Source organism: Gracilinanus agilis, chromosome 2, assembly GCF_016433145.1.
Source record: "Gracilinanus agilis isolate LMUSP501 chromosome 2, AgileGrace, whole genome shotgun sequence".
In the NCBI taxonomy this organism is placed as follows: domain Eukaryota; kingdom Metazoa; phylum Chordata; class Mammalia; order Didelphimorphia; family Didelphidae; genus Gracilinanus; species Gracilinanus agilis.
The window spans coordinates 542625475-542650183 of NC_058131.1; the positions used below are offsets into that span (position 1 = coordinate 542625475).

Below are 24709 nucleotides of genomic sequence, written 5' to 3' on the forward strand. Positions count from 1 at the left end.
CCCTGAAATGTTCTATCTGGACCCATAACATTATTCCTAATATGACGAATACAATGAGTAGGATACAATACAATGAAACTTCAAAAGAGTTGCCTTAGTGTAAGGGAGGAAAGGGGTTTTTATGGGTTCAATATATTAAAAGGTGGTCACCAGGGGAAATTTCCCCAATTAAGGAATAATCTCAAGTCAAAATTAACTTTAATGATGATTTATTTACAGTTAAGGAAGGTTGAAGGTAGGGAAATTGAGAGAGAGAATCTCTGGCCCGGACCAGGTAAGAATTTAGAGGCTCAGCAGAGGGGCACAGAGGTTAATTAAACAAGGCTTCTAGCCACAAGGCTTTTTACAATTAGAGAGGCAAGAGAGGCCTCCCTGAGGGTAAGAGCCTCCAGAAACACCAAGGGAAGAAAAAGAGAGTCAGCCTAACTTATTCATGTGACAATTCAAAGGGAAGCAGTCAGAGGTCCCACCAGAGTCTCAGCATTCCAACACTCCTCCATGAACCAGAAGAGATCCTCACCTGATGCTGTCTTCCACCCAAGACCTCAGCTGACTGAGGACCTTCTCCTTTTAAAGGGGTCACTTATGCGTGGCTTCCTGTTCCTCCCTCCTAATTTGCATGTCCGATCACAATAGACAATTCTCATAAGACCGCCTGGGGGCGGGTCAGTTGACTCTAGCACACTTGGGTTATGGACCTCCCAGAATTAGAGGTGTTCTCACCTTTGGTGATTAAATCTAAAGATGGGCAGTGTAGACTTAATCTAATTATCACATTAGAAACAGACCAACAGATGAGCATTTCCTTTTCTTTGGCCAAAAGTTTGCCCATCACTGGTTTAGAAGGCCAGGAAACAATACTTCTTCACTCTGTCCTAGTGATGATCACAGGGGAAATTTTTTAGGTCAAATTCTATTATGTAATTATTTAAGTGCCTACTCTGTATTAAGAAAAAGATAAAATATAAAAATATTTAAAAATATATAAGATACAAAGATATAAATGAAAATAGGCCTTGCTCTGGAAATGCCTGCTATGAGGAAACAAGCAAAATATAGATAGATAAATAAAAAGTTTTTCTAAAGTAAATTAAAGAGTCGTCAGATAAAGAGACAAATCATTTTCCCCCAAAATGTCAACTTGTTTCAACCAGATAATTACTTTCTAAAAGAAAGCAGGAATAATAATTACTAAGAGTTAATTTGCAGACACCATGATAAGGATGAAGGAACATGAACAGGACCAAGACTCAGGAGAAGTAGAGTTCCACAGGCTGCCATACTAATGGACAGAAAATTGGAAAAGGAAGCAGAGGCTGCAGCTGGCAGAGAAAATTCATTAGAACAGTTGGAATAGCAATAGAATTAGATCATCTTATTTTTTAAATTAATTTATTTTATTTAGAATATTTTCCCATGGTTACATGATTCATGTTCTTTCCCTCTCCTCAACTCCCCCTGCCCCATCCCCCCGTAGCCTACATGCAATTCCACTACATTTTACATGTATCATTGATTGAGACCTATTTCCATATTATTGATAGTTGCACTAGGGTAATTGTTTAGCATCTACATCCCCAATAATATCCCCATCAACCCATGTGTTCAAGCAGTTTTTCTTCTGTGTTTCTACTCCCACAGTTCTTCCTCTGGATGTGGATAGTTTTCTTTCTCATTGAGTCCCTCAGAATTGTCCTGGATCATTGCATTGCTGCTAGTACAGAAGTCCATTATGTTCGGTTTTACCACAGTGTATCCATCTCTGTGTAAAATGTTCTTCTGGCTCTGCTCCTTTCACTCTGCATCAGTTCCTGGAGGTCCTTCCAGTTCACATGGAATTCCTCCAGTTTATTATTCCTTTGAACACAATAGATTTTCTTCACCAACATATACCACAATTTGTTCAGCCATTCCCCAATCGAAGGGCATACCCTCGTTTTCCAGTTTTTTGCCACCACAAAGAGCATGGCTATAAATATTTTTATACAAGTGTTTTTCCTTATTATCTCTGAGGTATAAACTCAGCAGTGGTATGGCCGGATCAAAGGGCAGGCAGTCTTTTAAAACCCTTTGAGCATAGTTCCAAATTGCCATCCAGGATGGTTGGATCAATTCACAAGTCCACCAGCAATGCATTAATTTCCTAATTTTGCCATATCTCCTCCAACATTCACCACTTTCCTTTGCTGTCATTTTAGCCAATCTGCTAGGTGTGAGGTGGTACCTCAGAATTGTTTTGATTTGCATTTCTCTAATTATTAGAGATTTAGAACACTTTCTCATGTGCTTTTGGATAGAATTAGATCATCTTAGACTTGCAATGTGCCTTAGTAATCATCCTTCTAAGGTGAAGTAGGGAGAGTGCTGGACCTTTGGTCAGAAAGACCCAAATTCAGATCTTTCCTGCCTTTACTAGCTTTGTGACCCTTGGTTAGCTATGTCTGCACCATTTTCCTCAATGTACCTCTCAGGGTTGTTGGGAAGATCAAGTGAAATGATATTTGTACAGCATTTCCTAACTGTTAGTTCCTTTGAAGATATGAAGGCAATTCTTATTGTTACTTTATTTCATGTTCCAATCCTGAAGACTTTAGAAAAAGAGCACTTTTTCCTACCTTACATGTAATATCTTAATGCTTAGATTGTTTTCTCATAGCATTAGCAAGTTTCTTTACTTCTCTTTTATTTTTACACTTAAGCTTCACAGTTTGTAGCTTTCTAGCTGTTTTGACTCTATTCTTATCTCAAACCAGTTTCTGGCATGCTGGAGCATGAAACCATCCAGGGAGTGTCAGGAGTGAAGCCCACAGGGCTCCGGAAGAGGACCTCCAGCATTGCAGACGAAGGCACCTATACCTTGGACTCTATCCTTCGGCAGCTTAACTCCTTCCATTCAGTCATGTGTCAGCATGGCATGGACCCAGAATTGATCAAGCAAGTGGTCAAGCAGATGTTCTACATTGTGGGTGCCATTACTTTGAATAATCTTCTCCTGCGAAAGGATATGTGCTCTTGGAGCAAGGGCATGCAGATCAGGTGAGCAAATGCCAGGCCTTGCTGAAATCCAACCCCCAGAAAACTAGGGGGTACATTCTTTTGGACATTTAACTGATATGCCTTGATCAGTAGACAACTACTAAAATGTTCAGAACTTTAAGCTTCAAATACTTCATAATATTTCAGAAGAAATTCTGAAATTTAGTTTCGAGGCCAGAAAACAAGGAAAGAATGGAGATTAAGCCTCTTTGCATTCCTCGTCACCACTAACCTGTTTTCTCTTACCCATTATTGGATTTCACAAAATCTCATTGATTAAAAGTATTCAACTTTGGTAGTCTCCTTAGTACAAAGACCTGTTCCATTAGTAAAGGAGCACCATTTACAGGGGCATGGAGTGTTAAAAGATGAAAGCATGGCTTTTTTTTTTTTTAATTCACATAAGATATTGAAAGTTTTGCTACCAAATTTCAACATTATATATTTTCAAAAAGAAAAACTGTGAGCTGGTGAAATAGTAAGAAAAGGAAACAACTTAATCGTAGCCTACATAGTTCATTAGATCTAGCATAATGGCAGGTGAAGACAAAGAAGGCTCCTAACATCTTAACTGGAACCTATGTGGCAGAGGTATGGGAGGGCTTAGAGGAGAATCACTCAGGATCAGGAAGCCTGGACAATATACTATCTGTATCGTTGTAGGGAGTTTCCATGCTGGCATAGACCACTGGTGTATTGGAGTTTCGAAAATTTCTGACAAAGAGTTCTAGATGTAGACTTCTATGTTATTAAATATTTACTGGAATGCCCCTCTATGCTGAAAACAAACAAAGAGCCCACTTGTATGTACAACAACATCTCAATCCAGTTTACTTGTCTAACAATTTATTTCTCTATATGTTGTAGTATCATATCCACACATATAGAGAGACATCTTCAATGCCAGAGCAAGACTTCCTTTTAGCCTTAAACAAATGCATTCTGGGCATACCTTCTAATATGTGGAATGATTAAAAAAAATCCTTACCTTCCGTCTTAGAATTTTATATATATATGTATATGTATATATATATATATTATATATATTATATGTATGTATGTATGTATATGTATATATGTATATGTATACATGTATATTCCATCTTAGTGTATTGATTCCAAAGCAGAAGAATGATAAGAGCTAGGCAATAGGGGTTAAGTGACTTGCCCGGGGTCACATAGCTAGGAAGTGTCTGAGGCCAGATTTGATCTCAGGACTCCTGTCACCAGGCCTGGCTCTCAACTCATTGAGCCATCCAGCTACTTCCTATGGAATTATTTATAATAAAAATTTTATATCCTATTCTGTGGGTAATTACAAAATTCAGTAGCATGTTCATATATCTTAATATTAATCCTGAATGTTAATTTTTTTGGCTTCCTCCTGAAACCCCTAACCCCTGGCCAGCTCTGCCTCTTTATGGAGGTTCTGACTTTCTCCTATTATGCTTTCATTAAGCATGGTTTCCTATATTCCACATTCTTCCTGAACACAGAATCAGGGTTAGGGCAGTGAAAAGAAAAGCTCACGCCCCAAGGGATCTGTTTTGGATACCTCTGTGTCTAGAAGAAATATTTTCCCTCAAAATTTCCTTGGATCCTTTCTCCACTTCAAACTATGGTATGCTGTTATGGAAGAAAGAAACATATTTCTGAAATTGCAGTGGGGTTGGGGGGAAGTTCTAGTGAGAACCAGTGGAAATGATTCATTTTATAGACATATTATGGCTTATAATTAGCTTTTTAGAAAACCTTAATTCCATAAAGCAAGGAGTCACTTGTAGACTTTGTGTTCCATTTGCTTTTTATACTGTTCCACTCTACTCAGTCTTTGATAGAGTGGCTCAGTTTCCATCTTCAACTAAATATAACAAACTTTACTAATCATTTAACTTTTTAGGATAACCATCAGGAATGCACAAGCAGTTGGTGATGATTTTATTTTCAGGGACAGGCGATTATAAAAGATAATGGAACAAAAATGTTGCCTGTCATATTCTATTTGAAAGTTTTGTCGTGGTTGCTGAAAGTTTGTTCAGATATTCATGACAGTGATGAGACGTGCCTTCTCAAACTTCTCTCCTCGCAGGTACAATGTCAGTCAATTAGAAGAATGGCTCCGTGACAAGAATCTGATGAATAGTGGGGCCAAAGAAACCTTAGAGCCCCTCATTCAGGCTGCCCAGCTTTTGCAAGTGAAAAAGAAAACAGATGAAGATGCTGAAGCCATTTGTTCCATGTGTAATGCTTTAACTACTGCACAGGTAAAACAGCTTTTTTTTTTCCTTTTAAAAATTTATTTTAGTTATATATATTTTTTTGTTTAAAAAAAAAAAAACTAAACCCTTACTTTCCATCTTAGAATCAATACTGTATATTGATTCCAAGATAGAAGAGCAATAAGGGCTAGGCATTGGGGGTTAAGTGATTTGCCCAGTTACACAGCTAGGAAGTGTCTGAGGCCAGATTTGAACCCAGGACCTCCCATCTCTGGACCTGACCCTCAATTTACTGAACCATCTAGCTGCCCCCTCTTTTCTCTTTTTTAAATGAAAATACTATTTAGCATTTTAAAGTATCCTTTGATCTTGAGCAGGTATCATAGGACTGGAAGAAACCTAAGAAGGCCAAACAGTTAATACTTCTGTCTATAGCAAGGGTTCTTAAACTGAGTGTGTATGCGCGTGTGCATATGTATGTAGTGGACCCTTCTGGCAATCAGGCAAAGCCTTTGAATGCCTCCTTAGAAGAATATGTTTAATTATAAATTATATTACATATATTATAATTATAAAATTATAATTTATATGCATAAAACAAAATATATAGAAATTATGAAGTAAACCATATTGAAATGCAGTAGTGAAAATATTTTTTAACACAGACCTCTAGTTGTGAATCCTCTAGCCTTTACTGCATTACAATAAAAACTTTTATATAGCATTTATAGTTACATAATTTTTACTTAGTGATTATAAAGGACTTTCACACATAGTATCTCATTTGATTCTCACAAAAACCCTGTGAGGTAGGTATAGTGCTAGTTATTATTATCTTCATGCTAAGCTCTTATTTAATATTTTTTGTTGTTATGTTTGCTTAGAAGGCTATGGAAAATCTGATTGAATTGATAGAAATGTGTTTTATAGTGAACTTTTTTTTAACTGGTGAAAATTTCAAATAACAATCCTAATATTTCTTTATTAATTTCCCTTTTTTTAAAGCTGCAGTTCCAGGAGAAATTAGTGTGTCGTATTATATTTGCCAATAAAAAATGATGTTGAGAGATCTTTCAGCACTTTAAATTTTCACACAAAAATTATTTAACTTGAAACTTACATACCTTATATTCAAATGCAAAAGTCACAGATTCTAGTTTACCTGTGATAAGTCCTACTTGACACAGTTCGACTCAAATTAGGCCTCCACTTTGTATATCTTTAGATTTTTTAAAATATTTATATCTATCTATCTATCTATCTATATATATATATATATATGCATACAAATTTACCAATTATATGTAATAAATTTCCACACACGTTTTCCTAAGTTATATAATCAAATTATCTCCCTCCCTTCCTCCCCTTCCCTTTGCCTGGCAGGCAATTCGATCTGGATTCTACATGTATTATCATGAAAAATATATTTCCATATTGTACATTTTTGTTAGTAATATTATAAAACCAAAACCCTAAAATGTAAACCCAATTAATTGAAAAATCATATGTTTTCATCTGCATTCTAACTCCAACAATTCTTTCTCTGGAGATGGATAGCATTCTTTGTCATAAGTCCCTTAGAATTGTCCTAGACCATTCATTGGTCTATTCATGATTTCTTTATATATATATATATATATCACTTTACATTTTCAAAGTGCTTTCAGAGAAAATGTTGTTGAAAGAATGAAATGAAAATGTTGTATAGATGGTAGCCCATTTTATAGATGAGGACCCTGATTTGCCAAAGATCATATAAATGGCAGGGCAGTGAGTTTGGGAGACACACAGCTTAGTGGCTTGAGAGCCAGGCCTAGAGATGGGAGGTCCTGGGTTCAGATTTGACCTCAGACACTTCCAAGCCATGTGACCCTGGGCAAATCACTTATCCCCCATTGCCTAGCCTTTACCACTCTTCTGCCTTGGAACTAATACACAGTATTGATTCTAAGATGGAAGGTAAGGGTTTAAAAAAAATGCAATTGCAGGGCAATTCAAACCCAGATCTTCTAAGTATTATATCATGCTGCCTCATATAGATCCAACCATTCTGTGAAATTATTTCTGTAATTTCCAGAGGAAAAGCCATTAAGCTTCCTTTCTAATGAAAGCAATTGGGGCAGCTGGGTAGTACCATGGATAGAGCACCAGGACTGGAGTTGGGAGGGCCTGGGTTCAAATGTGACCTTAGACACTTCTTAGCTGTGTGACCTTGGACAAGTTACTTAACTCTGGCTGTCTAGTCTTTGCCCTTCTGTCTTAAAGTTGTTGTTAAGACATAAAATAAGGATATATTTTTCTTAGTATATTTTTAACCTGCATATTTTGCTTATTCTTAGATTTTTTATATTTATGTATAAGAAATCTATATATTTCTTAATATAATTTTAAGCCTCCCATACTTTATAATTTTCTTCATTTTTTAAAGTCTGTAGGCCTTCTAACTACTTATTAAAGTATGTAATTTCTATTAGTTTCTCTATAGCACATGCAGTTTTTCACATTCATCATATACAATACCTTTTTTTTTTTACAATAACTTTTGTTTTAAAGCTGTGATAAAAGAATCAACCTGACAAAAATTTGCTGGTATATGTGTATTTTTTAATGTCTAGAGCATAGATATTATATTATTTATTTAATAATAAGCTGAAAACACTACTTTTTTCTCCTAGATTGTAAAAGTTTTGAATTTGTATACTCCAGTTAATGAATTTGAGGAAAGAGTCTCTGTATCATTTATACGTACTATACAGGTGAGATGCTGGCTTTCATTTGCTCCATTGTTTGTTTGGCTTACTGATTTATTCTTTTAAATGTTTTTCTAATGGATATTTGACATTTTAATTGAAAAGAATTCCATTTCCCTCTTCTTTAGTTTTGATTCTTATTAAATTTTGCATCACCATTTCTTGGTGATTTTTTAAAAATCAGGTATCTAGGAAAATAAAATGATTTTAAAAACTTGAGACAACTGCAATAAAATGGAACTTGGCACTTTTATAAGTCAGTTTGTTAACCTTTCAATAAAATAAGCTTGCATAGCTCTGATGACATGTTTCTTATCTTTTCATTTTTCTAGATGCGTTTACGAGACAGGAAAGACTCTCCTCAGCTGCTCATGGATGCGAAACATATTTTCCCTGTTACCTTTCCTTTCAACCCATCCTCCCTTGCGCTAGAAACCATTCAGATCCCAAACAGCCTGGGCCTGGGGTTCATTGTGAGAGTCTGAACCAGGACCCAAACAAAGGCAGATGCTGCTGACAAATAGTTTCTTGCTTGAAATAAGAACCCATTATTTCCAGTGAGCTACTGAAAACACTTTTTTTAAAAGAAAAAACCTGCATATTTCCCAAACTATAGATGGATAACTGGAAATCTCCTTAGAATACCTGGACTGCCCTGGATAGAAAAGCATGCTCTTGTATGACACATCGCTTTCAGAATGACGTTTCCATATCCGACCTTTTAGGCATCCAGAGTTGGAATTCAGGTGAATGGTGAGAAAGAAACAGAGTCATCAACTGCCAGACTCCATTTTAAATCCTTAGCACCTCCTTTAAATAGTATAAATGAACACATAATCCATATGTGAGTTATTGATAGACAGGGAGCAAAGAGGACCACCACCAGGCTAAATGAAAGATCTGAAAGAAAAACTGTAGTTCAATACGTAGTAATTTAGGCATCAATTATGTTTATAACTTGTCAAACTGGAATGGAGAAATAAACTGGCAAACTATGAAGTAATTTTTCAAATAACTTCCTTATTTGTGATTATGTCACTATAATATAAAGTGTGAGATCTCAAGAGATTTCTTGACTTACTGTGTAGCATAGGTCTTCTTTGGTTGGTACTCTAGTTTTACCAGGCATTTTAAATTGTTGCTGCTTATGGTGTTCTTTTCAATGTACACAGTATTCTTCTTAGGCACTACAGTAATAATATTCTCTTTTATCAACTTTGTTTACAATCCAATACAGTCCATTATTCTAACTGGATCATATGCAATTGTCAGCAAATATCAGCTACTTAAGAAAATGGTAAGCAAGCACAAGTAGCACACTGGAAGTAACAGGCTAGTTTTTGTTTAAGGAGTCTCACTCACATATTTGATATGTAAGAGGTAGAATTAACAAAATGGTTTTTCTTATTTATTCAAAATTATGTTACAAGAGATGTGTGTGAATATGTGTGTGTGTGTGTGTGTGTATGTATACACAGACACACTCTTATAATGTTTTTGCTGGGTTGATATCCCTTAAGTCTTCTGTCAAGTGTCTGGTTTTAAATGTTGATTGAGATGCCCAGAGTGCATGTTTTTAACATTAGACTTAAGTTTCTTTGGTTTATTTCTTCAATATGTAATCTCAGTCAGGTATGTAGAAAAGAGGGTCAGAATGTAATCATGATCCAGATTTGCATGATTGTCTTGAGACAGATTAGTCTATAAATTAAAAATAAGAAAATGTACAATAAATACTTAATTACTCTCTACCTTTGCAACTACTGTATCTGCTCTCAGGTATCCCCAGACTTTAAGAAGGCATTATGCTTGGAAGTTGGATGTAACTCAGTTTTGCAAAGGATTTTGTTCTCAAGAACCAAAATCTGTAAAGAAACGTTTAATGCTGTACTTCTAATTAACATTCTCTCCAGAATATTTTTTTTCTTCAGATCATGTAGTAAAATTAAATTCTCATTTTGAGATATAAAAAAAAACTAATCTTCAGGATTTTACCACAAGTTCTAGTCTCAAGTAGTGCTTTGTGATCAGATGACATAACTGTTAGATTCTTTTGTAAGATTACCTTGTTGAAGCATACTGTGAAATATGATTAGAAAATGAATATTTTCAATTTCATGGCAAAATTTATTATGAAGAGAAAAATACTATATTGTAGTCACTTCATCTACTAGGCCTTAGCTTCCTCATCGATAAACTAAGGGACTTGCTATAGATCAAGGGTCTACATATGTTTTCAGTGGTAGACTGATGAGATGAGAAACCCTTGGGAGTATGAGCCACAAGAAATCCTACAATTAAAATTGCCAGTTGATCCCATCCTTCTGGCATGATACATGGCAGCAGTTAGTTACACCAGGGTATGAGTGGACAGGCGATTCATACCTACCAGCCTACTCTATTCTTAAGTCAAGAAAACAAAAACATTTGGGGTTAAAAAATCTTAGCTAGACCCCTGGAATGGGTTCAGACTGGCCATTAGTTGGATATCTCAGCTTCAGATGGTATTTAAGGTCTTCCAGCTTAAAAAAAATTTCTCTTACACTAGTATTTTTTTTTATTTAGAATATTTTTCCATGGTTACATGATTCATGTTCTTTCCCTCCCCATTTCCTCCCACCCTCCCCCAGAGCTGACAAGCAGTTCCACTGGGTTATACGTGTATCATTGTTCAAAACCTATTTCCATGTTATTCATATCTGTAGAAGTGAGATCCTTTAACAGCAAAAACCCAATCATATCCCTATGTGATTGATCACATATTTTTCTAATGCATTTCCGTTTCCACAGTTCTTTCTTTGGATGTGACACTAGTATTTAATAATGGAAGCTTGAAATCTCATTTATGAAGTCAGTTTGCCATCTGCTGGACAGACCAGAATGTATCAGTTCTTAAATGGGCTTCAAAACTGAAGCTATTGGCTTCACCCAGAATAAGAATAGAGAGAATGTCAGGAAGCAGAGTACTGGATGTCAACAAGAATTTGGATGAACATTTGCTTGAAGACATGCTATGATGTAGAAAGAATCTTCTTAAAGATAATCCCCCAAATGAGTAACATAAATATATAGACATATGGCATATCTACACCAAGACTGTGTGATTCCATGGCCCAGTGCTTCAAGGTGGCTAGCAATAAATCGGGAATCATTTGTACATTTGAAAAGGAATATTTTTGTCCAGCACATAATCTGACTTTCTTTGTATTCTTGGCTAACTTAATATGGGTACTTTATAGAAATATCACTTTTCTTCAGCTTGAGTGTTCTTAAATGAAAAACAAATATAACACACTACTTCAGCTAGATTTTCACTCCTTGATTATTGATTTATCTTTGAAAACTGTGCGACATATCTTCAAGCAAATCTCTATTTAAATTCCTGTGTAATCACTACTTAATTAAATCCTCAGGTACTATCTCTCTGTATTGTTAATCCTGTATTAAACATGTTAGTTCAATAGGAACTAGAGGGAAAGACCTTTTAAACTAAAAAAATTCATTGTCTCCCCTATCCCAAGTATGATGTGTACTTGAAAGCTGGAAGATCAGAGAAACATATATGTGCATCTCTGCTTAAGCTAGTCTTTCATATCAGTCCTAGAGGAGATGCTATCCATTACCCAGCACACACCAGGAAACATGGGGTTCTGCTGTGAATGCTTAGCAAATTTCTCAACTCTTCTTGGATAATGTCATATAGTTATTCATTATTTTGTCTTTTTATTTCTAAAAACACTAAAATACCCACAATATTAATTTAAAGTGTAAATGAGTCACAAATTATTTACAGTTTGGAGATTCTTTACTTCCTAGAGAATATTTGAGAATTGGCCATAGGTTATTGTTTTACAACAAATTCTGAGGAATGGGGCATCAAAATGCTTTGTTGTCTTGGAATTTTGATGTAATCATTATAGCTAGAAATTTCATCTTCAGTGCCCAGGACCACCTTCTTTGGGTTCACTGTTGCCCACTAGTTTCTCATTGCCATAGGGATCAGCAAATAATAAAGTAATTCCTCTAAAAATCCCTGAGGTGAGAGAAATAGAAAAATAAGATAGATATTTGTCAAATGCTTTATAGTTTTCAAAATGTTTTGTTCATATCAAATCTGAACTTTACCATGGCTTGTCAATGAGCTGAGGAAAGGCAGAGGAGTGACTTACTACCAAAGGTCACATACTGCCAAGGACAGAACCAATATTAGGAACCCAGGTCTTTGGAAACTTCAATTTGTTTTACACTACATAAGCAGGCAGTGGGAAGAGGAAAGTGAGGACATTTATTTAGTGTTGATTTTGAATTGGTTTCTATGATGATGTTTCTTAATTCGATAAGCATTTATTAAGTCCCAACCATGAGCTAGGCACTATGCTAAATGTTGGGGATGACAGGCAAAAGGATACCATCCTTGTTATCAAGGAGCTTACATTTTACCATGATAAAATATTTACCAGATGCAGATAAGCAAATACAAGGTAGTTGGTAGGAGAATGGAGACCACTTAGGACTAGAGGGTGAAGGAAAACCAAGAAAAGCTTCCTCCAGGAGAGTGTGTGAGTGAAGCCTTAAAGATGGCTAGAATTTCAAGAGAGGTGAGGAGAGCATTTCCAGGCCACAGAATGCAGAAGGGAAGAGAAACACCTTGTGCCGAGGCTGGCTGCTGGGTTACACAGTCAGCTATTAGATTGTTTTTTCCTATCATGGTCCTAAAAACTGGAAGAAAGCAAGCATGCGCTATGTGCTTTATATGAATGAGCTCCAAGTACTCTTACTCAAGTCTTGGATAGTTATATTTTTGTGAAGAGTCACAGCTATTATAAGGATATATATATATATAGAGAGAGAGAGAGAGAGAGAATTTGACTTGTATGATAAGTTAATGATCCCTGTAACCACTCAACTTCATCATGTGCAAAACAATTATGTTTCAAGCAGTAATTAGCCCTAGAGAGGACTGGCATCAAAAGATGCCCTTGGGCTGAAGGCTGGCTGGAGGGAAAGTGGTCCATTTCACCAATACAATTCAAAGCCTTCCAATGTACATTTGCAGTGGTCTCAGAAGGATGTTGGATCTTGGATATTGTCCAGGTAGGCTCCTACAATAGCAGGCATCCCTTGTAACTTTGGGGCCGAGGAAAGTGGCCAACAGGACATAATTTGAAGAACAGCCAATGGTCAGACTACGAATATGCATCCAATTAGGGGTACGAGCTCCTAGCCAGTCAGTGCTGCATTTCTTTGGGTAGTAGTTTCTTATGGGAGTAAAAAAGTATGTCTATGCATGAAAGTGCGTAAGAAAAGTTCATATATCTAGCTGGCTACATATTTATGGAGAGTTAATGGATAAGCATAATTTATTAGGGGGGCTAAGGAGCCCACTTTTGCTATTTTCCCTTACAGAGCTTCCTTAAATTCTCTTTTACTGTTTCTCTATGAGGATGGACCTGTCAAGGGAAGTTGTTGAGGCCTTTTTCTCATTTGTGTGTGTGTGTGTGTGTGTGTGTGTGTGTGTGTGTGTGTGTGTGTGTGTGTGTGTNTGTGTGTGTGTGTGTGTGTGTGTGTGTGTGTGTGTGTGTGTGTGTGTGTGTTCCTTATTTGAGGAAGCCAGTGTGGCTTCCTAGTATCCTGTGAGTTATCCCATTCTTCCTTTCTCCTTTTTTCCTTCATCTTCATCCTTACTGACATCATCTGCAGACTATGAACAAGAGCATCAGTCATAGTAGAAAAGCAATCTATGAGCCAAGGAAGTCTTAGGTCAATGGTGGTACCTGAACTAGTTGATGAACACATTCGAGAAATACAGATAGGACAAAGACTCTTGATTATAGTTTAGTTTCTCATCTTCCAAAAAGCATCATGTCATAAAGGTCAAGAATACAATGAGTTTAACCCTTCAATGTGTATTGTTATATTTTCAAAAGAAAGTCCTGGTCTACTGTTTGGCTAAAATCAGGTAATAATGTCAGATACAGTCAATTTCACCCATTATTAGGATAGTAAAAAAAAAATTGAACTTGAAATTATAACATCTGTTTCCTGTAGGTCAAGAACTGAGAAATGCTGAATGAAAATATCGCTAAAATATATTTTTGTGATTTTTAAGTGTTTGTTTTATAATTTTCATGTGTATGAAAATTGTGGTTTAACTTTGTAGGTGTCATTGTTGGACTCCAAGATTAATTGTCATTTCTTTTATATCACACTGTGTTGCTGGATATATTTTGAAGAACAATGTTTTTTAAGTTGGAATTTGTGTATTTTATAATTTACATAATGTGTGGCAGGTCAATATTTTTATATGCATTTTTCAGAGGCAAGAGTTTCTAAAAATGAATTAGGAATTACCACGTATGTGTAACTTTAGTGCTAAATTTAAGCTCTCTGTTTAATGTGAACATCCAAAACATTTAAATTTTTTTCTTGAAAGATAAATGGTCCCCCATTATGTAGAAATGTTATCAGATGTTAATATTGTACGGTTCCTGGTAAAGTTGTTTTTGTTAGAATATTTAATTGTGGGTTTCTTTCTTAACATTTATAATTGCTCAAAATGTGTTGCTCAAAAACTAGTTGACTGAATTTAACTTATGCTCCAGTTGCTGTTTTACTGAGACTTAGAATTGTGCATCTTTTAACAAGTGTTTTTGCAGACATTGTTCTGTGTTTCATCAAAGATTCTACTCTATTGAATTTAAAGGGGTAGCCTAATTTGTGTTATATGTGAGATGTGATAGAGTTCATCTTTGAAACATTCATTTCATTAAAGAGAAAATAGAAGTGCTGAGAAGCTGATGGTCATTATCATTTAATTTCCAATTTGAACCTGAAGAAATTTCAGCATATTACATAAGAATTGATTTTTTTAAAGGAAAGTTGATAATTCACCTCATCTCAACCAAGGGCCTTTGAAAAATGGGTTTTCATTCAACATCACTATGGAACTTAGATGAAAACCGAAATTATCAATATGACATATATGCTCTAAGCTATTGTAGTTGTCTGATGTTGTACTTAGTCAATGTGTGCATCATAAAACACTGTATTCCTAGTTACCATAGAAGAAAATTGTTCAAATAAAGATGCAGATATGTTTGTTTGTCTTTCTATGAGTACACGAACAGGAAATTTTTAAAACTTGCTTTAGAAGACCCAAATGTTACTTTTATTCATGGAAGTGTTCAAATGTGGGATTCTACCAGTGAATTTTTCACTACTAGTGGGAGGAATTATAGCTAAAGAATTCATCACCTCGAGGCCAATCCATTGGTGATAAGCACTCTCTATGCTTAGCTACATTGATATTCAGAAAACAGTTAACTTCTAGGACCATACTTGTCCTACCATTCAGACAAGATGTGAGCTTATGAAATGTAATAATTGGAGAATAACATCTGACATTGGAGAAGGAATTTGTAGAGGGTTGTATATTGTGAATAAAGGATAAGATAAAAATATCCTGTGAATGGAAGAACAACATAGTTTCCACCAGAGAAATCTGTTTAATTTATTGGAGTTCTCTGAATGATGAACAGATGGATTATCTATTTAGACTTTTGCAAAAAACCTTTGATAACAGCAAAGGCAGTGAAAAAAAAACTGAGTGACTAGAATTGAGAATCAAGAAGGGAAGAACAAATTTTTACTATGAGATAACTGAAAAATGGGAATCTAAGCAGAGGAAGAAATCAATACTTTTCTGGAATTTACAATGGGCTTGCTCAGAACTGATTTCTAGGGCATTTAATAAATGATTGAATCTTTATTTTTCATTAATAGAATTTATTTCCAATAGAAGTATCTCAGCCCCTTCCATCCCTTCTAACACCATAAAAAGCATCATCCAACAAATATATGTATATATAGATTATATCTTTCATGTTTCCACTTCTCATTTCGTTCTCTGAGGTAAACATTCACAAGTCATTCTTGAAATATTAAATCTGGAGTTATATATAATGTTCTCTTGGTTCTACTCATTTCACTTCATTATCTCATATAGTTCTTTCCAAGTTTTAAAAAAATTAATAATTTCTTATGGTACTGTGGTATTCCATCACAATCATATACCACAACTTGAATAACCCAATTGATGAACATCCCTTCAATTTCCAGTTCTTTGCTAATAATTCCTATTTTTACAAATTTGACTCAATTCCCTAAATTCTTGAGAAATGGGGCCTTTATCAGAGAAACTTGCTTTAAAAAATGTTTTCTCAGTTTTCTGCTTTCCTTCTGATCTTGGCTTCATTGGTCTTATTCATACAAAAACTTTACCACCAAGATTAGAAGGAAAACAGGAAAATGGGGAAAGATTTTTGCAGCAAATTTCTCTGATAAATGCCTCATCTCTCATACACACCCACATATGGAACTGAGCCCAAAATAGGAGCTGTTCTCCAATTGATAAATGGTTAAAGCATATGAACAGTCAATTTTTAGAAGAAATCAAATCTATAGTCATGAAAAAATACTCTTAAATTACTTAATTAGAGAAATGCAAATTAAAACCCTCAAATACCACTTCACACAATATCAGGTTCCCTAATATGACAAAAAAGCAAAACATGTTAGAAGAGATGTGAAAAATCTGGGACTCTCGTGTATTGTTGGAGTTGTGAACTAGCCTGACCATTCTAGAGAACAATTTGGAACTATGTTCAAAGAGATATAAAACTCCAAATACCCTTTGACCCAACCATACCACTACTATGTATCCCAAAGGTATCAAAGAAAATGTAAAGGACCCATTTGAGCAAAATATCAATAGCTCTTTTTGTGGTGGCAAAGAATTAGAAATTGAGGGGATACTCATCAATTGGGAAATGACTGAACCAAGAAGCGATATGTGGTTGTGATAGAATACTCTTGCACAATAACAAATGATGATTTCAGACAAACCTGGGATGGTTCATATGATATATTGCAGAGTGAGGTGAGCTGAACCAGAAGACCATTATACTTTGTAAAAGCAATTTTGTACAATGATTAACAATGAGTGACTTGACTGTTCTGATTAATGAAATAATCCAAGACTATTCCAAAAGATGATAAAAAAAAATGCTTTTCACCTCCAGAGAGAGAGGGGAGCCTGCATGCAGACTGAAGCACACTTTTTTGCCTTTTTCTCACTCCCCACAACATGATTAATATCAAAATGTATTTTGCATGATTTCACATGTATAATTGGAATCACATTTCTTGCCTTCTCAATGGATGACAGAAGGGCAGGAAGAAGGGAAAGAATTAAGAACTCAAAAAGAAACCATGAAAGTTTAAATAATTTTATTTTAAGTTAAAAAAAATAAATGATTGAGAAGAGAATTCACTGGGAAAATTGCAAATCTGTAGAAGACACAATCACCAGAGAAGAAAAATGCTGAACCAATGCTATTAGATTACATTATGAACTCATTAGTCTGAACAGGCAAAAATTTGGCTGGTGGTAGGCATGGATCACCATCCTCCAGGTTTAGGGTAAGGTTTTGTATAATCATAGATATGCAAATACTAGCCCCTATCAGTAATTGTTAATAGATAAGCATCCAAAACATAATTTAGTGAAGTGTTTAGTATCAAAGTACCAAAACCAAGGGAAAATCTTCCCTGATACAGCATACAGCAAAAGATTGGTTTTTCAATTTCCCACCACCCAACTGGAACTTCTCTCACAGTTCTATCTTGTATCAATTTGCTATTCTAAACTGCTACTCTGCCTTTGAGATTATATTTCCTCTTTCCCCAAGCTTCCCCTCTTAGCTGAGCTTCCAGTTTCTTCTCCACTGAGCTACTGCTCCTGCTGCGGTCTGATAGCAAGGAATATAGAGCACCTAGACATCTTCTATGGCTTTAGCTCATAGCCTCATAACTCCTGCAAGACATCCAGCCAGTAAGCTTAGGGAAATCCTTAAACATTTCTCTCAAAACTGCCCTTTTATACTTCTGCTTTGGCCTTTTATCTGAGTAATGACCTGAAACTTAAATTTCTGCAATATGCCCCTTTAAGCCAGCCTTGGTCCCTTTGAAATTATTTAGGGGACTATTTAGGGGAAAAAATAGTGGATAGAGCTGGGATGAGGATGCTCTTCCTTCATCCTAATATCTCTTATCCTTACGTAACCTCTGGAGACCATTGTTTATCCACAAGCAACACTGAAAAGAGATAAATAAAATGGGTGAAACTGCCCTCCCACCAAACGTTCCTAGGTTTCACTCTACTGTTAAATTGTAAACAAGTAATTACCAGTTAATAACTTATCGAAGAAAAAGCTTCATTTTGTTTCCTAAACAGCCCCCAATAACTTTAAAGAACCTAGAATTTTAAGGCAAAAGGGGTGTTAGGTCCTGTTTCCTCCTCCTAAACAAATGTGGCAACAAAGGAGAAGTTAGTGAAGTGATTTGTCCAAGGTTCACTTAGGTAAAATGAGCCCCAAATGTGTAGCTACAACTTCTAAACCCAAACCAACGTTCTTTCCATTACCCAATTCTGACTTTACTTGCCCGCCCACTGACTGTTGGCTGTACTCTCTAGCATCTTCATTGTACCAAAGACTATTGCTTTTCTGCTTCACTTTCTTTGGCTTCAGTTAGAAAAGTTCAGTCAAGGCTACAGGTGGAGTCTTAAAAAAAATTTTATGTCCTCCACAAGTTGATAATAGGCTTTGCAACCAGGAGAAATTTAGAGATAAAATTTTCTAAGGCTTACAAAATGACTATGCATTTATTAAATGCTTCTACACTTGCATTTTTGAGTTTTTGTTTGATTTATCACCTACATTCATGAGATGGAAGGCAGCAACTGCACCTTTATCAAAATCTTTTCAGTGAACCATCAGAAAACCCCAGGCTCATTTGGAGTACTTAATAAACATTTTAGAATGATATGGGGGGGGGGAATTACCTCTACAACTTTGCAATCTTTATTATTTGCCCCCCATATTTTCCCTTCAAATAACCAACTTGCAAAGAGGAATGAAATATAATATATATATATATATTATGTATATGAAATATAAGGGCTGAATTTAAACAATACCTAATGGGATGTTTTCTCCACCTTTATAATGAGGGCTGAGGCAGGTTTTGGCTCTGCAGTTTTGTTGGTTCAAGGTTTCCCACAACCTGTGGCCAGCTGCCCTGCTTCTTTAAGCCTGTATGACCCTCACAGCCAATAGGCAAGAAGAATTTGCCAGCCCCGCTCCAGGCCCTCGTGGACCAATCCTAAGGAATAAAAGTTCTTCCTAGTCTTGATTCTTTTCCTCCTCTCCCCGCCAGCCCTTTACTCCGCAAAGCTACTTAGAACACCTTGTTGCAAACTTTCTCACTTTGAGGATCAGGAATTCCAGGAGCGTCTTAGTACTTACTGGCCGGGGGCGTTCTGACTGAGACGGATGCTTTGTCTATAATTTTGGTTCTGAGAGTTCCACCTTGAGGCCGAGGCGGCCCCACAAATTGGAACACCTGGAAGCTCACGCCCCGCCTCTCTTCACCCCTCACGTCGCCCCCGCCCGTGGAGCCATTCTCCAGGAGCTCCGCCCGGGCTCGCTCCGTTGCTGGGACCTCGCCAGTACCTCCCGGACTTCCCGCCCTCCAGCTGCTCAAGACACCGGATTCCTAACTCCTCCGCCTCCTCCTTCCCTATCCCTGCCCCTCGGGACTCGGCCGCCGACCCCATGGCAGTAGCTGAGCTGTACACGCAGGTAGGATGAAGGAATGGAGTGCATGTGGTGGGGGAGTGGGGGAGCCCTTAACCCAGGTTCTGCTCTGGGCCACCGTGAATGCTGACTGTACCTAGGGCACCTGCCGGGAGAGGCGGAGCGTAGGTATGTAGCAGTTGAGCTGGAAGCCAGGTGTCCTGGCAGGATCTCTCTCTCCAAGACCCTTCCCCTCCTTCGCCGGAATCTGAATCTGTGGGTTCGCGGGGTTAACTCGGGGGTCTGGACTTCCTTGGAGGTCCCGGGCCCAGGAAGGAAAGGGGTTGGCAGGAGTTGGGCAAGTCAGCTGGGAACTGCTGGGGCGTGGTGGGGCTTGGCTGCCGGGCTGGAGAAGTCGCACTCATGGAACTGCACCTGATTCCCTGGGACTTGGAGTTCCCACATCCAAGAGAATCCCCTTCTGTAACCACTCCTGGGCTCAGTCAAGTTCTTGCTGACCCATTCTAATGTTACGCTGGCCAGTCCGATAAATCTTTTTAAACCCTAGAGTGTGCAAGGCATTGTGTAAAGGCTGGGGATAGAGGGTCAGTAAAATAGAAATGAATAGTTGCCCTCAGAAAGCTTACATTTCAGGGGGCAGCTGGGTAGCTCAGTGGATTGAAAGCCAGGCTTAGAGATGGGAGGTCCTGGGTTCAAATTTGGTCTCAGACACTTCCCAGCTGTGTGACCCTGGGCAAGTCACTTAACCCCCATTGCCTAGCCTTTACTACTCTTCTGCCTTGGAACCAATACAAAGTATTGATTCCAAGATGGAAGGTAAGGGTTTTTAAATTAAAAAAAAAAAAAAGTGCCGTCTCTTTACTCCCTCTTCTCAGCACCCAGGGATTTAAATATTTTAAAAAATATTTTCCATCTATGCTACAACTACGGATGCACACCGTTAGGCACACACACACATATGCTGGAACCAGCTTATACTAGAACTGATTGTTAAAATTTCTGTGAGCTGGTTTTTTGTTTTGTTTTATTTTTAATTAAAGAGAAACAGAAAAACAAGGTTTGGTGTATTGTTTTGTTGCTAATCTAGACTTGAGGAAGTAACAAAATATTATTAAAGCAGATTAAACTTAAGTGTGTCCTACCCTTTTGGAGAGCAGGGTGTTAAACATGTACCATGTAACATATTCAACTTCATTAAAAGCCTCAATTTAGCCCCCTGATGATACTATGAAGAAATGCAGGCAACACAGCTGCTGGGCAACAACATATCAAGGGTCAGAGGAAAAGGAGGTGCTTAAAAATTTTTCATTTAAAGTTCTGGAATCCCATAGAGTTGCCCATATCCTCTTTACTATTAATGAAAGAGGGACTGACTGCTTCAGAAATTAGTGATCTGAATAAAAAGTTAATGCTGTCTCCATCTGAAAGATCTAAAAATCTGAAGATAATATTAAGAAGAAAAAGGAGCTGTCAATTGAACGAAGCATTTGTTAAATGCTTTAGGCCAGGTTCTGGGAATACAGAGACAAAAGGAATAAATCCCTTTCTTAAAGGAATACATATTCTATCTGAGAAGGCAAATTATACTTTGTATAAGGAGATCCAGAGCAAATACATGACTAATTTGGGGGAGCATTAATGGCTGAAAAGGGGGTTAAGAAAAGGTCTCATATGAAGTAGTACTTGAGCTGAACTAGAAAGCCTGCTGGAGATTCTAAGGGGCAGGAGTGAGGAGGGAGTATATTCCAGGTACAGGAGGAAATAGCCTGACTATTGCAAGCCTTGCAGATAGTAGAGCTTTAAAGGGTTTATTGAACTGGACAGCGGACCCAAGAAAGTCAGCAAGAACTTGAGTGACCCCAAGAGTGGTTACAGAAGGGGATTCTCCTGGATGGGGAACCCTTAAGTGTCTGGGGGTCAGGTACAGTCCCAAAAGCAAAGCCACAGAGATGGAGGATAGAATGTCATGTCTGAGGGACAATAGGTAAGCCAGTTTGAGTGGAGTACAAGTGTGCCTGAAAGGGAATAATGTATAACAAATCTGTAAAAGTAGCCTGAGGACAGAAGGTGAGGTTCTTAAGTGTAGCCTGTGCTTTTGGAGAGCAGGTTGTTAAACATGGTTTTAAATGTTTGACTTTATTTTTTGGGATGATTTAAAAAAATTATTTGTTACATTTAAATACCCAGCTAACTCCTCCCCTCCTTTTCCTCCCCCTTTAAGGAAAGCATTATTTGACAGAAAGATATATGTATATATAAACTATGTTATTTCTACTTATCAGTTCTTTCTCTGGAGGTATATATTCAAGTCATTTTATAATTGATATTTTTGTTGCTGTATATAATGTTCTCTTGGTTCTGCTCATTTTGCTCTTCATAATTTCATGAAGATCTTTCCATGTTTTTCTAAAATTAACCTGTTCATCATTTCTTATGGCACAGTAGCATTCGTTCACAATCATATGCCATAAATTGTTTAGTCATCCCCCCAATTGATGTGCATTCCTTCATTTACCAGTTCTTTGTCTCTACAGAGAACTATTATAAATATGTTTAAAAATATGGTTTCTTTTCCATTTTCCTTTATCACCTTGGAAAATAAACCAAATAAAACTTTGAATACCTTATGATGCTGCATCAAAAGTATATAAAGTTTTGTAACTCCTTGAGCATAATTCCAGATTGCTCTCCAAAATGGTTGGATCAGTTCACAGTTCCAGCCAACAATGTATTAGTGTCCCCATTTTCCCACACCCCCTCCAACATTTGTAATTTTGTCCTTTTATTATTTTAGCCAAGCTGATAGGTATGTGATACTATCTCAGAGTTGTTTTGATTTGAATTTTTCTAATCAGTAATGGTTTAGAGCAGTGATGGGCAAACTTTTTTTTAAACGTTTATTAATATTCATTTTTAACATGGTTACATGATTCATGCTCCTACTTTCCCCTTAGCTCCCCCCTCCCTCTCCCTCCACCCATGGCCAGCACATTTCCACTGGTTTTAACATGTGTCATTGATCAAAACCTATTTCCAAATCATTGATAGTTGCCTTGGTGTGGTAGTTTCCAGTCTACATCCCCAATCATGCCCACCTCATCCCATGCGTCCAAGCAGTTGTTTTTCTTATATGTTTCCTCTCCTGCAGTTCTTCCTCTGAATGTGGGTAGCACTCTTTTCCATAAATCCCTCAGAGCTGTCCTGTGTCATTGCATTGCTGCTGGTACAGAAGTCCATTGCATTCCATTTTACCATATTATATCAGTCTCTGTGTACAGTGTTCTTCTGGCTCTGCTCCTTTCACTCTGCATCAGTTCCTGGAGGTCTTTCCAGTTCACCTGGAACTCCTCCAGTTTATTATTCCTTTTAGCACAATAGTATTCCATCACCAGCATATACCACAGTTTGTTCAGCCATTCCCCAATTGAAGGACATACCCTCATTTTCCAGTTCTTTGCCACCACAAAAAGTGCAGCTATAAATATTTTCGTACAAGTCTGTTTATCTATGATCTCTTTGGGGTACAAACCACACAATGGTATGGCTGGATCAAAGGCAGGCATTCTTTTATAGCCCTTTGAGCATAGTTCCAAATTGCCAGCCAGAATGGTTGTATCAGTTCACAACTCCACCAGCAATGCATCAATGTCCCAATTTTGCCACATCCCCTCCAGCATTTGTTACTCTACCCTTCTTTCATTTTAGCCAATCTGCTAGGTGTGAGGTGATACCTCAGAGTTGTTTTGATTTGCATTTCTCTAATTATTAGAGATTTAGAACACTTTCTCATGTGCTTATTGATACTTTTGATTTCTTTACCTGAAATTTGCCTATTCATGTCTCTTGCCCATTTATCAATTGGGGAATGGCTTGATTTTTTATACAATTGATTTAACTCCTTGTATATTTGAGTAATTAGACCCCTGTCAGAGTTTTTTGTTATAAAGATTTTTTCCCAATTTGTTGTTTCCCTTCTGATTTTGACTACCTTGTTTTTGTTTGTACAAAAGCTTTTTAGCTTAATATAATCAAAACCATTTAATTTACATTTTGTAATTTTCTCTATCTCTTGCTTGGTTTTAAAATCTTTCCTTTCCCAGAGATCTGACAGGTATACTATTTTGTGTTCACTTAACTTATTTATAGTTTCCCTCTTTATATTCAAGTCATTCACCCATTCTGAATTTATCTTGGTGTAGGGTGTGAGATGTTGATCTAAACCGAATCTCTCCCATATTGTTTTCCAAATTTCCCAGCAGTTTTTGTCACATAGTGGATTCATGTCCCAAAAGTTGGGCTCTTTGGGTTTATCATAGACTGTCTTGCTGATGTCATTAACCCCAAGTCTATTCCACGGATCCTCCCTTCTGTCTCTTAGCCAGTACCATATTGTTTTGATTACTGCTGCTTTATAGTATAGTTTAATATCTGGTACTGCTAGGCCCCCTTCCTTCACATTTTTTTTCATTATTTCCCTTGATATTCTTGATCTTTTGTTATTCCAAATGAAATTTGTTATAGTTTTTCCCAATTCAGTGAAGAAGTTTTTTGGTAGTTTGATAGGTATGGCACTAAATAGGTAAATTAATTTGGGTAGAATGGTCATTTTTATTATGTTAGCTTGTCCTACCCATGAGCAATTAATGGCTTTCCAATTGTTGAGATCCAGTTTTATTTGTTTGGAAAGTGTTTTGTAAGTTGTTTTTGTATAATTCGTGTGTTTGTTTTGGTAGATAGATTCCCAAGTATTTTATATTGTCTAGGGTAATTTTAAATGGTGTTTCTCTTTCTACCTCTTGCTGCTCTGTGTTGGAAATATATAGAAATGATGGTGATTTATGTGCATTTATTTTGTATCCTGCCACTTTGCTAAAGTTGTTGATTATTTCTACCAGCTTCTTAGTTGATTCTCTAGGATTTTTTAAGTATACCATCATATCGTCTGCAAAGAGTGATAGCTTAGTCTCCTCATTGCCTATTTTGATCCCTTCAATTTCTTTTTCTTTTCTAATTGCTACTGCTAGTATTTCTAGTACTATATTGA

The 24709-nt window shown here is 36.8% G+C and overlaps 2 protein-coding genes across 2 annotated transcripts in view; both read left to right on the plus strand.

The window, feature by feature from the left end:
• Nucleotides 1–8987, plus strand: part of MYO5A (myosin VA) — a 145041-nt gene extending 136054 nt beyond the window's left edge. The window contains exons 39-42 of the mRNA XM_044660044.1: nt 2754–3036; nt 5126–5300; nt 7934–8014; nt 8341–8987. Coding sequence (XP_044515979.1) covers nt 2754–3036; nt 5126–5300; nt 7934–8014; nt 8341–8493 — 692 coding nt within the window. The 3' untranslated portion in view covers nt 8494–8987. The remainder of the gene's footprint in view (nt 1–2753; nt 3037–5125; nt 5301–7933; nt 8015–8340) is intronic.
• Nucleotides 8988–19165: 10178 nt separating this feature from the next.
• Nucleotides 19166–24709, plus strand: part of MYO5C (myosin VC) — a 142649-nt gene continuing 137105 nt past the window's right edge. The window contains exons 1-2 of the mRNA XM_044660046.1: nt 19166–19244; nt 19430–19710. Of these exons, the coding sequence (XP_044515981.1) occupies nt 19166–19244; nt 19430–19710 (360 nt within the window). The remainder of the gene's footprint in view (nt 19245–19429; nt 19711–24709) is intronic.